The sequence below is a fragment of the Juglans microcarpa x Juglans regia genome, chromosome 7S (assembly GCF_004785595.1).
Source record: "Juglans microcarpa x Juglans regia isolate MS1-56 chromosome 7S, Jm3101_v1.0, whole genome shotgun sequence".
NCBI lineage: Eukaryota > Viridiplantae > Streptophyta > Magnoliopsida > Fagales > Juglandaceae > Juglans > Juglans microcarpa x Juglans regia.
In genome coordinates this window covers 1399277-1419643 of record NC_054607.1, presented here as the reverse complement: position 1 = coordinate 1419643, position 20367 = coordinate 1399277, and the positions used below count along the sequence as shown (strand labels likewise).

The window sequence follows — 20367 nt, the reverse complement described above, 5'->3', positions numbered from 1 at the left end:
TAGAAAGTTACTCCATAGCACAAGAGCAAAAGTTCATAGTCCATTATAAATAATATACCTCGCGAAATAAAAAGAGAAAATTAATGGTCTAACAAAATATGATCTCTTATTAAAAAAAAAAAAATATGAACGACGAAAACAATGTTTTTAACTTTGGATTAGCAAAAGATTCTCCAATCTCATCATTGTGGACTATTACAAAGTACCTATCCATGTAGTCAATACCAAAAAAGATAGAACAAATTAATTTAAACAATTAATTTGTACTAAGTTGGAAACTTCATGCATGCATGAGAGCGTCCACTTTATATAAGTTATATTATATAAACACTTGTGAATAATCCAAAAAGACAGCACCAAGATGTAGCTTGAGTTAAGCGTCCTCAAACCAAGGTAGAAATGCCAACCAGAAGATAGACCCCAAAAGAGCTACTAGATATAAGGAGGATTCCTCCTATGCCCTTTAGTGCTATAGCTGCAAGTAATCTTCAATCGACCACATTGAAAATATTCTTCAAAGTTATCTTTACATAGAAAAAAATGTTAAAATATAATTAATTGAAATGACTTTAAAAAAATATTCTTTAAATATGAATCTTACCGGTTTCTAACTTGTAGCTTTCAGCATCTTCCATTACATTTTGGGAGTCATAATTAATAGAGTCATCAACCAGTTTTGTGTATAGATAAGAGCTTCAACTATTGTCGAGGCCAATGAGCTAAGAAATGAATTTAAGATATGACCTCCAACGCTAAATGTCGACTCAGAAGCAACAATAGATATTGAAATAGCTAACACATCTCGAACTATATTGACAATGATCGGATATCTAATTGAAAATTTAGTAATCTTATTTTGTTCCAAGTAAAAAAAGGGTCAAGCTAGAAAAGCATGTATGTAATTAATTACTTGAAAATTGCATACATGCTTTACAAAACAAAACACAACACAACACATGGCCTAATGCTTAACAGATATTTGTTGTTTTTTACAAATCACCAAAACAATTGTCAAGAACAATAGACAATTGATGCAATTCAGACAACCAACATCATTTACTTTATTGAGAACATAGTTCTACACAATAGAGAACAATATTTTTACACAGAGACCCATGAATAGTAGAGAGCAAACTGAGAATAGCACATCATAAACAAAGAATAGGAGAGTATAAACCATCAAGCACAAACAAGCAAGCAATATATAGCCTATTCAACCACCCAAGCACCCATAAACGCACGAATAGCAAACTCACAAACTAATCTCAAACAAGAGAGCAAGATTCTGTTTTCCAACTTGAGATCCTAACCAAATAATAATAATAATAATAATCATAATAATAATAAAATAGCAGAGCATAAACAGAGAGTGGGCGATCATAAAACATGAAGAGCAAACGAGTAAGAAAATGTAGCCTATTCAGCCACCAGAACACCCATGAATAACCAACCTAAATCATGCAAAGAAGAAAAACTTTGATTTCGAGTTTTAGATTCAAACCAAATGGCAATATTTTGTTCTAATCATGAAAAATCGACAAACCTATGTGCTAACCTTGATTCTGAGTTGCGAGAGAGAGAGAGTCATGAGAGCTGCGAGGGAAAGAGTGAGTGTCGAGCGGGAGAAAGGAGAGGAAACTTGAGGGCTGAGATGTGATTCTGTGAAAGGCCAAAAAAGACCTTGTTTTAGACTAAAATCGGGTATCGGGTATTACTCGTTTTAAAAAAATAATAATCGGATATTTCATTTCCATTTTTACACTTAAACAGGTCAGGTCGGGCTAGGCACACGATTTTCCCCGACCCTAATAAAACTTAATGATGAATTTATATTTAATTATTTAATATAAAATTTTATTTAAAATATTTCACAACAATAAAATATGATTAAAAATAACAAAATTCAAAATTACTTTTCTTACAAATATTATGCAAGTACATGGAAGTTTACAAAAAAGGATAAAAGATGCAGTGCAGTGACAAGGGTCCTTCATCACACATGGGGAGTTGCATCAATGCTTAGCTTGAGAATTTGTACATTACAGAAGCACTCTACTTCTTACAAAAACCACACCCTTCGCTCAACTGAAGAGAAATTAGAAATTATTTCTAAATTTCTCTAGTTTCATTGCAAAAGTCACTCTCTTGCCCAGTTCTTCATCTTTATGACTTGGAATTATTACAAAGCATTCACCAAAACATGGCAATCACCATATCCTATACCACTCCAAGCTCAGCTTGCTTGTAGGCCTTAATGTTGTCTCCATTCTTTCCTTCAAACTTGATATACTTATACCACTTTGCACAGACAATGTAGATCATGAGATCAGCTGTTGTCAAAGCTGCTAAGAGGAAGAAGAACAGGTCTAAATGTCCTCTGTTAAGGTTACCTGGGATCCAACCAGGCATGTCATCTCTGGTTGAGATTTTCATGACAATTGTCACCAGCAAACTGCTCACATAGTTGCCTAGTGATATGGATGTCATGCAGAGAGCACTTCCAAAGCTCTTCAATCCATCAGGAGCCTGCCCATTGAAGAACTCTAGCTGCCCCACATACATGAAAACCTCAGATGCTCCTACAAGCACATATTGGGGAGTTTGCCAAAAGATGCTCATTGAGCTTGAGCCTTCACAGTTGCTGCAATCTGTCGTTGCGTTGTTTAATCTGAAACACTCTACAACCCCAGCTGCAACCATTGCTAATATTGCTATGACAAGGCCAATTCCCATCCTCTGAAGCTCGGTTAACCCTTTACCATTGCGCTTCCTCATGGCAAAAAGAGGTTCGAGAACCCGCCTGTAGATGAATATGAAAGCTGCTACACTGAGGATGTCAAAACTAGACATGCTTGCTGGAGGAACGTGGAAGCCCGAAAGGGTGGTTTTCATGGCAGCACCTTGTTCCACGAATAGAGATGCCATTTGAGTGAAAACTACCGAATAGAGAATCGTGCATAGCCATATTGGAAGCAGTCTTAAAACGCATTTCAACTCTTCAACTTGTGACACAGTGCAAAGATACCATGGATTATAAGTTTCTTTGTCCATCTGGTGGATGTTCTCTGAAGTGATAATTGCTGCTCTATCTAAGAACCTGATCAAAATATTCAAAGCATTATTAATCCCAAAAAAGTTTTCATCATTAGTAAGTACTAATGCATAAAAATTAAGGATATGAACTTACTTGAAGCCTTGAGTGTGGAGTATCTTTCTATCCCCATTCTTGGAAGATTGATCATTTCCTTCTAATTCAAACAAATCTTCTTCCCTTGGCGTCAGGTCAACCTTCCATTTTCTTGTGGCAGCTACCACCACTTGGCAACACCTGGAGAGAGGGTTGCCTCTAGGTTTGAAATGCCTGTACCATGGGGTGCCCGACAGAAACAAGACCAATGCAAGAGTAGCAGAGCCAGCTGATGCCCAAAATCCTAATGCCCATATTCCTTCATCCTCAAAATAGCCCAAAACAGTGTTTGAAAAGAGAGAACCCAAGTTCAAAGCCAAGTAGAAGTAGCTAAAGAAGGCTATTTTGGAGTTCCCTTCATTAGGGTCCTCTTCATCAAACTGATCTGCCCCAAATGTGGCTATGTTAGGTTGGTAACCTCCGTTTCCTAGGGCAATCAAGTATATTGAGAGGTAGAACAGAGCCATATGGAAGCCTGAATGGGATCCACAAGGAGATTGTTCATTACCACAGCCACTAGGCTTGAGTAAGAATAAGTATGTTGATAGTGATAGTGAAACAAGCCCCTGCCACATAACAGATAAGAATATTTGAACAGTAGTTCAAGGTATAAAATTTATGTGCTTTGAGTGCTTGTGCTAATGGGATAGAGAGCCTTTATCAAACGGTGGCAACTTACAAGGACAAAGATGGTTTGGAAGATGACACAAGTCTTGTACCTTCCCAAGTAAGAGTCGCTGAGGAAGGCCCCAACAAGAGAGAAAAGGTAAACAGTTCCTGTCCATTTGCTGACATTGTTAGCTGCATCAGCGTTGTCTTGATCCAACACCCTCGTCAAAAACAAAACCAGGTTCACTCCTACTCCAAAGAATGCCAATGTAGCCAGCCCTTGATTCACTGAAAGATTTAATTCCAATATAATTTAGTAAACAATTGCGACGACGGTTCGGCGCAATAAAAATTGCTGAAAATGATTAAATGCGGCAATATTGTAGGTTATTTCCGGCGATTATTGGTGCCAGAAAAGATAGTACCGTTGACAATTAAGGAGGGATGTTGAGCTAGCTGTTTATCTTTCGAGGAAAATTAGATAATTATGATGCTATAACTCTAGCATATATATCTATATATATAGAAAAATAAGTATACCTAGGATCAAACTTCCAGCAACCCAAGTACCAGTTCTCTCTCGGACTGCAGGGCGGCCGTGCCGATCAACGGTTCCATCAAGTGTACAAACTTCTTGCCCCCGTTTGACCTTTCCTTCCACGGCACCCTGAAAGTTCTAACGGTTCAGCGACGCTGAATCTCAAGTAATTAACATTCCAACCAAAAAATAGAACGAGGAATATTAATTGTTATCTCAAACAACCTAAAAATGAGTTAGTACTTGAACGTATTGAAGCGCAAAGTACTGCATATATGCATGGAGCATTAAATATCATCGTACCAAAATGGAACAAGCTGGAGATATATATATTTATAATATATTTTGATCTATTAATCTTGAAAGCTTACTGATGATGATGACCATTATCAAGCAGAGATTGCCAGGCAAACCAATTAATATAGATAGGGCTGATGACTTTAAGCCGTGCAAGGTTCATTCTATTAACCAAGATATGTTCTTTAATTGACTGATTAAATTTTGGGATAGTCTAATTTATTAATTATATATCATATATGTAGTCTCTATATAGCATTTAATGTTATTAATGTCTTAATTATAGGATTTTCGAGTAGTCTGAATCCCACCTAAATATTAATTAATATTATGTAGATGATTCTCTATATAATTTGGTCCATAAGAAAGTAGTAGATCAAAGAATGGCAATTATGTATGAACCTCTACTAATTATATATGCATTTATTTAATTTGGACGTGAGTCTAGCTAGAGATGAAGTCACGACAACAAAGATCATTTTGGCCATGAATTTGGACGTGAATTTTGGCCATGCTCGAAAGTCGAAAGGACAAGGCAAATAATAAAAGATAATAAATACTGTGCGTTGTTTTTTTTTTTTTTTTCGTCTGATCACTGGAAACAAAAACCAGACGTTAATTAATTAACACGCCAGGATTCATTTTGTGTGTTGGATCATTAACCAACCCTACTTTAATTAGTACGTATTGGGGTTATATATGCCATTTTCAACACTTTCTAGCTAGGGAACTTAATTAGGTATATATATATATATATATATATATATATATATATATATATATATTATGCAATTCTTCTTCTTTTTTCTTCCTTTCACCAAGGACCTCCATTAGTTCAAAATGAGGACCCATAAAATGAGATATGAAGCTGACCAGAGAAGTTATAACCCCAGAACAATAACTTCATGCATCAAAATGAAAACAAACTGATTGGATCTGATATTAATCAGTATCACACACACACACACACTTGTGTGTGTATGCGCCGTTTGAACTCTGGTGAAGAGCTTGTGAATCCAAGATATTAACAGAACTAGACCAAAAAGACCGGACGTTCTTGTTTCTGTATACATTTTAAATATGGAAAGGATCGATATATATATATATATATGTATATATATGTTCCATGCACTATCCTCTTGCCGAAAATATATATTTAAGCAAACCCTTAATTAGGGATGCATTTCTATGGAAAGTGTACATATCAGTAGTTACACGACACTAACCTTGTTGCAGACATTTAAGCAAGCCATGATCATCGATGAACTTTCTGCAGTACTGGAACTATTATATAAAATGCAAACCAAGATATATAGCACAAAGAAAGAACCGTTGCTGTATATATAGAGAGGTAATGAAGAGTAGAGAGATCTGATGAGGAGGAATTGATTAAGAAGAAGAAATGAAAAGGCTAGATCAGAGCTGTGAAGGGGAAGTGGGGAGTGGGATACGTATATATAGGGATCAGAATGATTCAGCAGACGGCAGAGATTTCATGTGAGGGACGTCAGACCCAGATTCCGAGGAGAGAATGTGGAAAGCAAGGAAGAACGTGACAATGTTGGATACAGTCACGCAGATATCGGCATGACGATGACTAGGATGACCCTCTTTTTCACTTAATTAGGGTGGCCGTAATTCAGAGCTGTCTTGATATCGACATGTTTGAAATATGTCTTTTTGCTTTGGTGGGCTGCTTTCTGTGTACTTCTTATTATTTTTCTATTTTTTTTGTGCCAATTTTTTTTTTTTAATTTTCTTTGTTTGCCTTCGAGTTCCCTTTATAAGTGGTCTTCCACCCAATGAGTTGAATGACTAATAAATTAAATCAAGCATGTGTTTAACTTTTTCATTTTCATCTTGACTCCATGCCTTTTTGATGGAGTTCATGTACGATCAGGCTATTATTATGATTATTGTTATTATATATAGTATTATTAATATTTAAAAATTTAAATTAAAACTAATTAGGCTTCATCGATCCTCATCTTAATTGTTGCATATAATCTATGGTTACAAGTTCTTATAGTTGCAAATTATTTAAATTATTTTACAAATCAAATCTTATCATATTAATAGTACAACGGTGTTCCTTGATCTATTCCGATTTGATGATATAATAACTTCTCTATAAATATTATTAAATGCTAAGTAATTCTATTGTCATACGCATGACCTTGATTATTTGTTTATGCTTTTATGATCTGCCAAAATGTGTGTGTATATATATTATAGTCTGGAGCTTTTTAATTAGAACTTAGTGCAAGTATCAATCATGAAGAGTTTGATATTAGTTTTTATATGCACTGTCTCAGAACATGCATCCACTATCTCGACAAAAAGATACAAAATTGAGAAAATCCATGCACTAAATTTTTTCTGTTTCCTTGTCCAATATTTTCCCGTGGAGTAGCCATTGTCTTCATGAGGTTTCTTTTCCCCTACTTGGCACCTTCCTCGGCAACTCCATGGTGGCCGAGTCTAGATCGATCGATATACTTATTTATATATATGTTCATATTTTCAATTAACTAAATAATATGTTTAAAGATATTAAATACTTTCTTAAATAAATTTTACAAACTGATGTATCGTTGAAATTAAAAAATAAGTCAAATCAATATTTAATGTCGTGTAATTATAAGTTAAACATTTTCCTTCTGAATTATGTGTTTAGCATGTATATATATGCCAGCCTTAAGTTGTTCGATCGAGTTACAAGGAAAGCTAGTCCTTATCATGAATATATATTAATTATTCCATATTTTTAATTAACTAGCTTGTATATATATAACAACTTGCAGCATTTGCTTAGTTAGTAATTTGGATATGTAAGCCATCTTGCAGAGATCAAATTCAATATTATTTATATATATATATATATATATATATATATATATATAGAAGCTGTTAACCTCTCACATCATGACCATAGTCGTAATTAAATAAGAAATTAGCTCCATTGCCTTGTAGTAATTAATTAATTCAAGCCCATCGATTTCTCAAATGGCCGCATGCAATTCGTGCACAAATTAAAACAGAATCACATCATCATGAGCTAATTGATGATAATCATCATGATCAGTTTAATTAGCCAAAATAAGTTAATATTTGAGCTGATTGGTTTTACGTCTCAAATTAATATATGCTACAAAATGGTGATCATCTATCGTTACTTTCGCCACTTAAAACATGCACTACGTATACGTACGAAACATGCAAAGGCCGCTAGATGGCTAGGCTTCGTATTATACGGACGTGGATACACGTACCAAAAACCAAGTTTTATTTGATCTCCACAAGCTAGCTAGCTGGGACTAAGCTAGAGATCAGAGCTAGCTAGCTATGCATCTCGATCAATACATGCATGCATTCATGCCTAGATCAACAAGCAATAAAAAACCACCCCCCAAGTTCATCACATGATGAATATTATATCGTACCGTCCCAGCATTATCATGAAGCTGCCCTGGTCGATTTTGGATTTCTTTTGATCGATCCTCTGTAATATCGATCCCAGAGGCATTTTTCATTTTGGATTCGATCTCCATCAGATCATATATATATAGGCGCTGATCATCATGATCATGATGATCTCCATGATCGGTACGTAGGATGTTAATTATATATAGAAGTAGATAATTATAGTCATGATCTCCATGATTGATCATGTATTTTACACTTTATAAAATCACGGCCACCACTTATCTAAAAAGTTTTAAGTTATGAAATCAATATGAATTTAAATTTAATAGGGTAAAAGTATTGCATGTAGAGTTATTAATGTCATTCGAACTCAATAGTACTACCTCTATTTTGATACTATATAAAATCACGAACTAGTTAATATCCTGCAAAAACATGCACCATTTATCTCGAAAGTTTAAAGAGACAAAAATTATATATAAATGTAATTATTTATATTATATTAATCTTAACGTACAATATTTAACAAAAATGAAAAACATAGAAGTAATTTGACAAGTTTTGCAAGCATAGTCTAATTAATAAGGCTAGCTCATTAAGACATGGACCGCAAAATTATGGATGTCAAACATAAGCACATGAAATTTATATATAAACAATATCCAACGCATCACGTCCAGTTTACACGTCAAGCAATTAATGTTGATAGAAAAATTAAGCATGCAACGTCGACAGAGTCGTTGTTTTTATCAGTATAAGCAACCGATGCTCATTTTGTGGACGAAGGCAGAGACCACAGACGCTAGCTATATATAAATATATTATATATATTATAATTAGCTACAATTTCCTTTATTGCAAATATCTTTGCGTTGACGTGAAGACTTAGGATTCCAAATTAATTAATTAGATCAACCTGATGAAGTGGGGCTATAGGTATTGGAGAAAACCTGTTTTTGTTGCATGCTTAATTAATAACCAATTACAGTATTGTTTCATAGAAGTGTCTAATTCCCCAACAATGGTAAAACTAAAATTACACAATAGTCATGCATGAGTTCGAACTCTGACTTTACGGTACGTACGTACCACTCTATGTTATTTAATTAAATATTTTAAATATTATTTGATATAGAAAAATTATCTTGAAAACTGATATTTTATATATAAAATTTGGTGAAAATCGTGAGTCGTCTCATTAAAAATGAATTTAGTAGTTAGATAATTAAAGATTTGTGAAACATATAGCACTGTTAATGTAGTGACACTAGGTAGCAGCTTGTGAATCATGCATGCATGCGGCGGCACTCGTGGGTACGTAATCAACCTTGCTAGCCACCCACCCAAAGAATCATGTGGTCAGCAAAAAGAGCGCGCATCTCGTAAATAACTCGATTTGAGTCGTCCAAAGCTAGCTGGCCGGTGGCAACCCGTCGGCGGCCCCGAAAACAAACACACAGTACTGAATTAGGATATAAAAGTATAGATTCCCTGCCGGGAGAAGACAACGAAAGGATAGAGTCAAGACTCAAGATTAAAGAAAATCTGTCTGTAATCTGGTCGACTAATTTGTACGTTTTACAAAATTCCAAGTAATTCCAAACATGCAGTAGGTAATAAAAGATCCGAGGGTCATCGTCAATCAGGAAAAGCAACAGCTCGTATTCGATTTGCTCACGATTTATATATACAACCACATGATAGTGGTTCAGGTTAATGCTTATCACTTCTGATCTGATCATGACATTAATAATTATATATATTAAAACAGTACTGCTTATGATCTGTAACGCACATTTACATAGCAATAAGCAGAAAGAACTATCTCCTCCAAAAGCTGCTAGCTTGCTTATCTTGATCTTCTTGATCATCCGGCGGCTGCTGATCATGATGTGTATGTGAGCAAGTTGCAAAATTTTCAAACGTGGTTCCTGTCCTTTTCCTTTCATATATTAATTTAAGAATCCATATGACTTTTGTTGATCTGGACTTGGGGCTAGCTTTTCTAACCAAAACTATTACATTAATACAGAATAAGGAGCCGGCTCACCATTTAATTAATAAATTAAAGAAGAAGCCGTGAACTCTTAAAACTCTCCAAGAGGCCATTGCTTCATACATTTTTTAAATCCTATTAAATCAATTTCTTAAATAGAAAATAAATCTAGGAAAGATATTTGCCGTCTTAAGTTTTATAAATTTCGAATTTTTTTTTAATAATTTTACATATAACTGTAAAATGCGTAAACGTCGCATAATTATTTTGAAAAAGAGTTAAGTCCACTATTAAAAAATTAATTCTTTTCATGTGATTCTCATGTTTTATTCACTTTTTTCAAAGCGATTACGCGGTAGTTGTACAATTCACGATTACAAATATATTTTCTCTTTTAGTAAAAGAAAGTAAATTTGAGATCTACATTAAAAAAAATATTTTTTTAAAGGTAGATTTTACTTTTTTTCAAAGTGAATTATGCACAGAATTTACACATTCTAATAATTAGACTGTATATAACATTATATAAAAAACTATATGTGATAGATACATGTTTTTTTTTTTTTTTAACAAGGAATAAAATTAACCTTTAGATCTTGAAGAGGAATGGCAAATTGATCGATATATCATAGCTAGGGTACTTCTCACATGTTTAAAGAAGACAAGTTAATTTAATAGACTGGTTTATAGAGATTTTTTTTTTTTAATCTATTTTAAAGGAAAGTACTGTATCTTTCTTTTCATACCTAGCTAGCTAGGAGAGAAATAACACTTTCTTTCTCAATTTTAAGGTATCTGTGTCAACAGATTTGGCCCGAGGGATTCATATATCCCAAACCTCTACATGATAATGTATATATAGTACTTGAATCATTAAGCCGCCCATATAAAAATAAACTATATATTTAATTTGATGATATATAGGATTTTGTGGCCTAAAGGGAATGTATTTCAGATTTTAATGATCTCTGGTAGGTACTGATACATTAATATCAATTTTTAATTAGTTTAATTGCTTTAATCAAGTGTATAACGTCCTTCATGTGTTTTTTTAATTATAATATGTGAATTTAGACTAATTGCAAAACATTAAATCAAAGAGTTTTGTGCCCAACTTGGTCATGATGATGTTACTGTTGGAAGTTGGTCATGATGATGATGATCTAGTACTGTTCCATGAAAGTGGGTTTCTTTTTGGCACATTATATATATAAAATTAAAAAGAAAAAGGCAGTGCCACGTCAATATAAATGAATGGAAGTGAGCTAGAAATGTAGTATAAAATATTTTTCAAGAAGCATAGGAAATTGTAATGCATACATTAGAAAATTTATATATATTCTCAAGTCGATGTGTAGAATGTATCTAGTAAAGTTTTTATATAATATAATCTGATTTAAAAGATAAATTTTAAAATTTGAACCGTACACATAATGACTCGTCTTTATTTAATATTTATATATATATATATATATAAAGCTTTTATTATTTTGCTTAATTGTAGACCAACGCAAAGCTTTGTATGGGTTTATTGAGATGGGCCCAACAAATTTTGAGCAAAGGTCTGACTACTGGGCCTAAGGTCTCTTAATTGGACTCTACATATACTGGCCCACATGGGTTCTGTCTGTACTGGTCGCATACTGATCATTTACCTACTCATTCTTCCCTTTCCACACGGAGCCCAGAGCAGTCATGGACCTCGAAGCCCAAAAAGGTGAAAAAAAAAAAAAAAAAAAAACCGAAGTTGACTAATTTCTGTTCGAAACAACGTTGTTCAATGACAATATTACCTGAAGAGTGCTGTCAATATTATATTTAGGGCATTTTTTAGAAATAAAGTTTGATCAATATAAGGCCTCGTTTGTTTTCACAACATATTTCATCTCATTTTATCTAATCATTATAATTTTTTCAAATTCTCACACAAAATAAAATAAACAATTAACTTTTTCAAATCTTAAAACAATAATAATATTAAAAAAATATATTCTAATAATATTTTATTTAATTTTTAATTTTTATCTTAATTCATCTCATCTGCGAAATCAAACGAGACAGCCGTGATAATCTGAAAGCTCAAAGCTTTATTAATTATGTCCTTATATATCTGCAGTACATGCTTTGATAAGCTCCATCCAAACCAGTGACATTAACAAAGGTGGTGAGAGCAAAGGTGAAGGCATTTTAGCTAGTGAGTGAAACGTCTTAAAGCTCTTTTTAAGTCAATGGAAGTATGGATGAAGCTGGGATTATTATAAGTTTGGAGAGGCCGCCGGATACTTTTAGGTCTATATATAACAAATAGTTGAATTGAAAATTTTAAGGAACAATCTCTTTAACAAATTGATAAAAGAGTTAATTGAGTAAAAAAAAAAAGAAAGAAAAAAATTAAATTTCAAACTTACATTCTTTCATGAATATTATTAATTTTACATCTAAACTTTTGATGATATGTTGTAATTAAGAGAAGAGATGGTTGAACTATGAAAACAATCTATATATATATATATATATATATATATATATATATAAGAATTAAAAAAAAATGAGATAATATATATATATATATATCTCCTTATACTTAAAAGCGTATATCGCTAATAAACAGTAAACTTTGTTTTACGTTTTCTTCTTCTCCTTACGTTCCTCTCTACTTCCTCACAGTAAAATCTAGCAAAATTGCAGCCACAAAATAGCTACAAAATACTACAAAATCGCCACACAAATCACAAAATCACTACACAGGCTATTATTTACATATAAAATCAAAGGAAATCAAAGAGAGAACACCGAATCAATTAAGTTAGTGATCACTCAAAATACGGAGAACACCAAAATTTTCTTCCATGCTTCATCTTTATCATGCTGAAATCAAAGGGAGATGGAAAGGACTACTGGCTTCGGCCTGTTGCGGGGGGAGAGAGAGAGAGAGGTTTGTGGGGAGGAGATCGACGCGAGGAAGGTCGTTGGTGACTGGGCTTGGTGGTGGCGCGGTAACAGCGGCTAGCGGAGTTGAGAGGAGCCGAGGAGAAGAGAGAGAGAGAGAGAGAGAGAGAGGCGTGCGGCTGGATGGAGGGAGGGAGGGAGGGAGGAGAGAGAGGAAAGAGGGAAAAGTGAGAAAAGTTAGGGTTTGGGGCCACCGGTGACTGGGCTTGGTGGTGGAACGATAACAGCGGTCGACGGCGATGGGAGGAGCCGAGGAGAAGAGAGATCGAGATAGGGGGGCATGCGGCTGGAGGGAAGGAGGAGAGAGAGGGAAGAGGGAAAAGTGATAAAAAAAAAGTAAGGGTTTGGGGTTTAAATCCTAACCTTTCATCTTGAATCTCCAAAATTGATCCAACTGTGGAAGTTAAAATATTAAAAATAAACTAACTTAAAATAAATAATTAAAATATAAATTCAACTTTAATTTATAAAATATTAATCTTTCAGCATTAAATAAATGATAGAGTTTTGTTAAATATTTTTAAGAAAGTAAAACCATATAAATAATTAGAATTTTTAATATAATTTAAATCTCATAATATTCTTAATTAACTAAAATCATTTAGATAAAATGATTCTCTACCATAATAACATTTTTAGAGTTTTCAAAATAAAAGAGACTTACTTTAATGATGAAAAAACGTGAGAGCAATATAAAAATAAAAAACTGTATTTTTTCAGTGCTCCCTGGGTCATCAAGAAGTGTGAATTAATTCTACAATTCATATATTTTGCTAAGAAAACTATTGCTAGGATATCCAAATTAAATCTAATAATTTTCATATTACTCATATTATTATAACGTTTTGGTTATTGATGCTTGTTAAAAATTTTTTTTTTTTGCTCTATGCATTATATTATTGACTAATTAATTTTATTTAAAAAATCACATTATTTTTACATTTTGTGAATATTAGTCATCTCTAATTTTTTTCTCCTAACTAGGAAAACGTGCATTGCACGTGACTCCACAACTATAGATATATATATATATATACTAGGTCAGGACAACGTGCAAAGCACGTTTACCTAGTTAGGTGAGACAAGATTTTTAATAAAAAAAAATTTGATTTTTCACAAAAGCAATCCATCTATGCCAACATAAGCAAGAAAAATATCAATCCATCTAAAAAACCATTTCGGACAATTATATCGAGTTCAAAGCACACATTTTTGTGTTGAAGTAGGGTCAAAGCATAACACATGAAAACATGTGACACCATACGACAAATGATTTTCAATATCAACACTCTAGAATATTTATTTTCTAGGTCTTGAATAGATAGTTTCTATTTTCTTCATTAAACAAATAGACAAATAAAAGGAAAGAAGGAACCGTAATAGTTACTTAAATGACAATGCATCAATAGCAAAAAGGACACCTTCCTTGATAAATGAACTCAGGAAAATATCAGAAAGCTTTTGCAGGATCATCTCACCAATATGTAGAGCTACTAAGAGCACATGCTGATCCTTTTGAGTGAACACTCCAGCCAAAAAATTGCTGATTAGAAAAAAAAAATCTTCAGTTCAAGAGAAATATTATCAGGATTAATACTGTAAACACAAGATAGCCTGGTTCACCTTGAAATGTTGGTATTCTTAAGTAATTCATGTCAGATTTGCTGAAATAAACTAACTTGTTGATAATAGAAAGGAAGCCATAGCAAAAATATAAATTTGCACCAGAATTAACTACTTGTGCAAGGGGTGAAGGCAACATTACAAAGCCATATAAGGAAAAAAATCAATTTACTGCTATATACCACAAAACCAACCTGGATCAACAAGGGAAGTATATCAATTCCGAATTTTTGCAAAAGACTGGGGGAATTAACTAAAACGGAATTCCTTATCCAACACTTGTTGAGCATCTTGATCTCTAGCTGTAGTAGGTAGAGCTCATTCAGAAACTTCAGAACTTCATAAACCTGAGAATGAAAAAATAGTAATAAAACCACCATTCTGTTTCCTCTAATAACACTATGGAATGCATGAATTAAATTCCATAGTCACGTGCAAAATTGGAAAGCAATAACTGAATCTATAACAATAAGAATCTCACACTAAAAAATAAATGCAAAAACCTCTATGCTACAATACGACATGGCTCATACTTTACCCATAAAAAATGCAATATATGGCTCATATTTCAGCAGTCACATACATAGTTGAAAACAATCCATGTACCCAAAACCCAATGATATAATATCAAACCTACATGAATATCATGATGTTCTGTCATTAACCATATTGCTAACCCAAGTCTCCAATCCGAATGCTTTCTTTTCAGAGAGGTTGTAGCAAAAGACTTTCAAGGATAGTAGTTTTGTCAACTAAGAGTAGTACTCTCTCTAACAAAGCAATTCCTCAAACCCTTTTACACTTCAATCTCCAAAGACACGCCAATACTACACGACTTCTTTTATTATAACAGTTGATTACTGATTACAGGAGGACTTCCCACAGTGACCTCACCTAAATCTTCAAACTTGGTCCATTCTCCCATACAATTTTCTAAAGACAGGGAACATCAGAATGTGAACCCATTTTGTTTCTCTTCCTTTAATATGCTTTTGCTAATGACTACTTGGGCTAACATTTCCCCTACACTAATGGGCTCGAGAAATAAATCGTCCCACAAAGAAACAAATAGTGTATTAGTTTTTAGATATAAAATTGTGACCCTGTATAGGTGTCCTCCCCACAAATTAGTAAATGTTTAGAACAATTAAGTACAAAAACAAGTAAATAGAGCTAAGCATGGAGCAAATTCTTTGTTACACAGTCAGTCCTGCAAAGTACAGGGGATGGTAGCAATGTAGGATAAAATCATCAAATCCGTATATGGAAAATGGATAAACAAAAAATGAAATATAAACATAAATGACAAAAAACAACTGCAGATAAAGAAGCCAAACCATATACATGAAGTGGTGGGCTTACCAAGTAGGATAGCGATCTACCACCACCTGCATTCGTGTAACCACCCATATCAGGTTCTTTTTGCACATCAAGAAGTCCAGCACTCTTAACATGATTAAGGGCTGTTTCCTGGAACCAAAAGCAGGAGGAATAAGGCAATAGCTCATGAAAAAAAATCTCAAACACATGTTATTCAAGAAAAACAGAACGGCCTGTTAAAGGATGTAATTTTGGTTTTTAAAGAAGTGGTATAAAATTTGAAGAATTAATTGTACCTGCAAATGATTCATCAATGTCCCTATAGAAGCTGTATGATCGGCACCTACTTCATATGATCTAATAGAAAAATTCTACCGGAACACAAAACCATCCTGAATAATTCTCCCAAGACCAAAAGGGTCAATGAGCATGTCAGGCTGCCTAGGTTTCCAATCAAGTATCATCCACTGCTTCTCAGTAGCCAAGAAGATTGTGGTGATAGCGCCAAGAAGCATGCTCCAATCAGGTAACGTGTTAATGAAAGTCCTAGGGGCAGGTGACAATGTGTCATGATTCATATACTTTTATTTTAAGCAAAAAGTTATGATACTAACCTCCATTAACCTGGATATAAGTTGTACTTTTTCCTTGTTCTTCTCATTGAAAGCCTCAAGAGCTTCTTTGTATTCTTTCTCCTGTATCAAATTATAAACCCAAATCCACTGGTTCTGATTCGGTTTTCTCTTATAAATCAAAGTAAGATGTTGGATTATTCAACATAATATGCACAGAAAAACTTAATAGAGACCAAATTTGGTATTAGATAAGTGCTTTACCTTCTTCTGGCAGGTATGCCCCACTGGATCAGGTCACGCTTCAAGCTCCTGATAGATCCCATCCATTTTATTTAAGATCAGAACAAAATAGAAAAAATGCAGTCTTACATTTTTCACAATAATTATTGCACTCGACCGACTTTATGTATCTACAAATAACACCTTAAAGTCTCACAATTACAAACGCCAATATTACAACAAAAAACTTGCTAGTACTAAATATTCTATTAAAACAATAGTACTGGATAATTGGTTGGCTTGAATTATTCAACTGGCTTGCATCAAAGACTTTCAGAGGGCCACCTTTGAGTTAACAAATTACCTTGCTTTGCATTGAAAAGGTTCACGAAAAACAAATGATTCTAAAAATTTTTGGGTCTTAGATGAAAACACCCTGTCGCAAGCTCAATCTTTAATGTTTTTTGTTTCAGATCTCGACTTTCGGTGATTGTTTGAACCTATATATGCCTTGTAAAAGTTCATGAGAATTAACATCGAGAAAATAAACCTCGTTGGTAGTATCTAAGTTTTCTCGGCCTTTTACCTCCTCTCCAATATATTTAAAAAAAAAACACCTCATTTTCCAATAAGATTGCAAAGACGTTACCGCAAAATATAACAAGATATTGACAACACAATAACCAATCATGAACAAGCCTTCAATAAGACATAATCAAAAAAAATCTAGAAAATGAAATATATATAATAATAATAATAATAATAATAATAATAATAAAAACTTGTTCTGGAAAACAAATACCTAGTTCCCTTCCGTCACTGCCTCCATACGTTGACTAAATCTTCACTTTCTGCAGATCCCAGTTCCAAACCAGAAAAAGAAAACGAAGTTAACCAGGCGGGGCCAAACACTGGATTCGCACACTTGAAACTTGAAACACTTGAAAAGAAACTTGAAACTTGAATCACATCTTCCCACTTCTTATAAAGAAACTTAAAGCAGTGTATACCAAACAGTAAACTAAGATTGGATATTTCTTAGATTTCTTCAACAAAACAAAAAACACGAAAGGAAAAATTCAGGCTTTACAAGTGAGAGCGAAAGAAAGCCGGAAAGATCGAAAGAAAAATAGAAGGTAGAGACTTTGAAAACCCAAAGATAAAGTAAAGATAACACGAAATGGAGTCAATCCAACAGTGATCTTCTTTTTATGGTTTTCCAGTTGCAGATCTAACAGGAACACAAACACCGAAGCACTCAACTTGCTAAAAACGCCGAGACATTCACTAAAACGGCAAAAAAACTATAACACCAAAAAAAAAATCTTTCAAAAAATCAACTTGGAGATCTAAATTAAAGAAAGATGACTTAGAAAATAGAATAAGAAAAATAGAAGGAAGCAGTTTTGATGGTTTTGCTTTGCCTTTTGTGGTTTGGAGGGTGCAAAAGTGGTTTTGTTCAGGGAGAATGGGGCTGCCAACGGAGACTTAACTGAGACAAGCTATGAGAATCGGAAGCTCTAGGGGAAGAATGAGAGGGAGGGAAGAACCACAATGTGAAGAATCGAAAGTGTTTGAGCATATTCCCGTGGAGTAGGCTGCCGTAAATAATAAAAAAAAAAAAGATCAGAAGAAGAAAATAAAAAAACTCCACCTTTTCAGTGAAGAACCGTGTTCTTCGTTGGCTGACCTAGCTGCAGTTTTCTTCATTTTCTTTGAGACCAAACACGGGAAACGTTTGTAGAGAGGAGATTTGAGATATTTGAGAGACACGATTGAAGAATCGTGAGGACAGAGTGAGTTTGAGGAGGATCGAGGGTGAGAGAGAGTAGGTCGGGGGGAATATACAGAGGATTGAGAGAGAGCGAGAGAGTGGGTGGGGAGAAGCTTCGAGAGAATGCACATTCCGTTTGATAGCCGTTAAAATAAGACTTTCCGCTCAGTTAAAACAAGAATTTCCGTTTAGCGACCGTTTGATAGCCACTTATATAATAGTAATAGATATATATGAGAATGAATAGCTATAGGTGTAAGACATGAGAATGAATAGTAGCTGATATCTATCATTCCTCTCTCTATATATATAAGCGCTTATATATATATATATATATATATATCATCCTCAATTGAATAAAATTTTAGGTAGATAATATTGATAGTAGTCTAAGGTGAATCTATATTTCATACTCCAGTGTAGAACCTCTTACATGTCAACACTTGGGAGTAACCCAAAGACCATTAGCCAGCTTGTTTAGTTATACAGATGAGATGAGATGAAAGTTAAAATTAAATAAAATATTGTTAGAATATAATTTTATAATATAATTTTTATTTTAAGATTTGAAAAAGTTAAATTGTTTATTGTATTTTGTTTGAGAGTTTGAAAAAATTTTAATGATTAGATGAGATGAGATAATTTGTGTAACCAAACGTGAAATTATATTTGTGTAAAAATTTAAATACTGATTTAAGTTAATTTAAAATAGATAATCAACATATAAATATCATATCATAAATAAATTATCAAATTTAATTTATAAAATACTAATATTTTACCATTAAATAAATGATGAAATTTTGTTCAATATTTTAAAAAAGTAAAATTATATAAATAATTAGAGTTTTAACATTATTTAAATATATTAAATTATTTATGGTATATTAGGCAAACGACCCTAATATATATGTTAAATTAAATAACTTAATTAACTAAATTAGGCAAACGTCCCTTGGACATTACCTACTACTAGTATATATGTAAAGTACTATAAATTAAGTTTTATATTTTGTTGAATAATGTATAGGAATAACGTCATACATTTAAAAGTTTTTAAGTAACACAATTAATGCATGCTGCATAGTCAACTATCCAGTCAATGTGAAATTTTATAATATATATATATATATATATATATATACCATATTAGGTCAAAGCCTTCAAGCTCGACCCCCTCACCCTTTTCCACCTTTAGCCTTGATCCTGAGTGGAAGGATGTAATGCAATGCATGCAATGTGTTAAAAGTATATACTAAATAATAAAATCTATCTCTTTTTATTAATTAAAAATTTTCAAATAATTGATAATTTCATATAAAACGTATCAAAGCAAAAAAATTTTCAAAACCTTACTCTAAATTTAACCCCATTTAATTTTAAGAAGTTCTATTTATAGTCCAAAATATTGATGAATGAGGATAAAATGAAAAAAAATATTATTTTAAAAAAAATATTATTATAATTTTAATTTTTTTTTAAATATAATTGTATAGATTTATATGAACAGTCTCCATTTAGAGACTATATATAAACTAACTCTATATATACAACCTTGGCATCACACAAAACTTTCATACCTTTAATTTTAGGGTGTTGCCACATGCACCGAGGGGAGCCACCGACAATTTCCACCGGTCAATTTTTTTTTTCCAAACATTTTTTAAACCCCTTAAACATTTAAAAAGAAAACAAAAACTCATTAAAAAACACTTAACCTTTAAGTTAAAAAAATACCGAATCGGTGGGTTTTGTCGGTGGGTTCCCTCGGTGAGAATATCATTTCCCTTAATTTTAAGTATCATATCTTTAATTTGGACGACACATATATATCTATTAGATTAAATAGCAGCA

At 33.1% G+C, this 20367-nt stretch overlaps 1 protein-coding gene across 1 annotated transcript; it reads right to left on the bottom strand.

The window, feature by feature from the left end:
• Positions 1-1899: 1899 nt before the first annotated feature.
• Positions 1900-6184, bottom strand: LOC121241405 (protein NRT1/ PTR FAMILY 7.3-like). The gene is made up of 5 exons (XM_041139163.1): positions 5858-6184; positions 4337-4463; positions 3867-4084; positions 3188-3753; positions 1900-3097 (listed from the first exon to the last, which is right to left on the bottom strand). Exons 1-5 carry the CDS (start codon positions 5888-5890, stop codon positions 2218-2220), a joined length of 1824 nt encoding a protein of 607 aa, XP_040995097.1. The 5' UTR covers positions 5891-6184; the 3' UTR covers positions 1900-2217.
• Positions 6185-20367: the final 14183 nt, after the last annotated feature.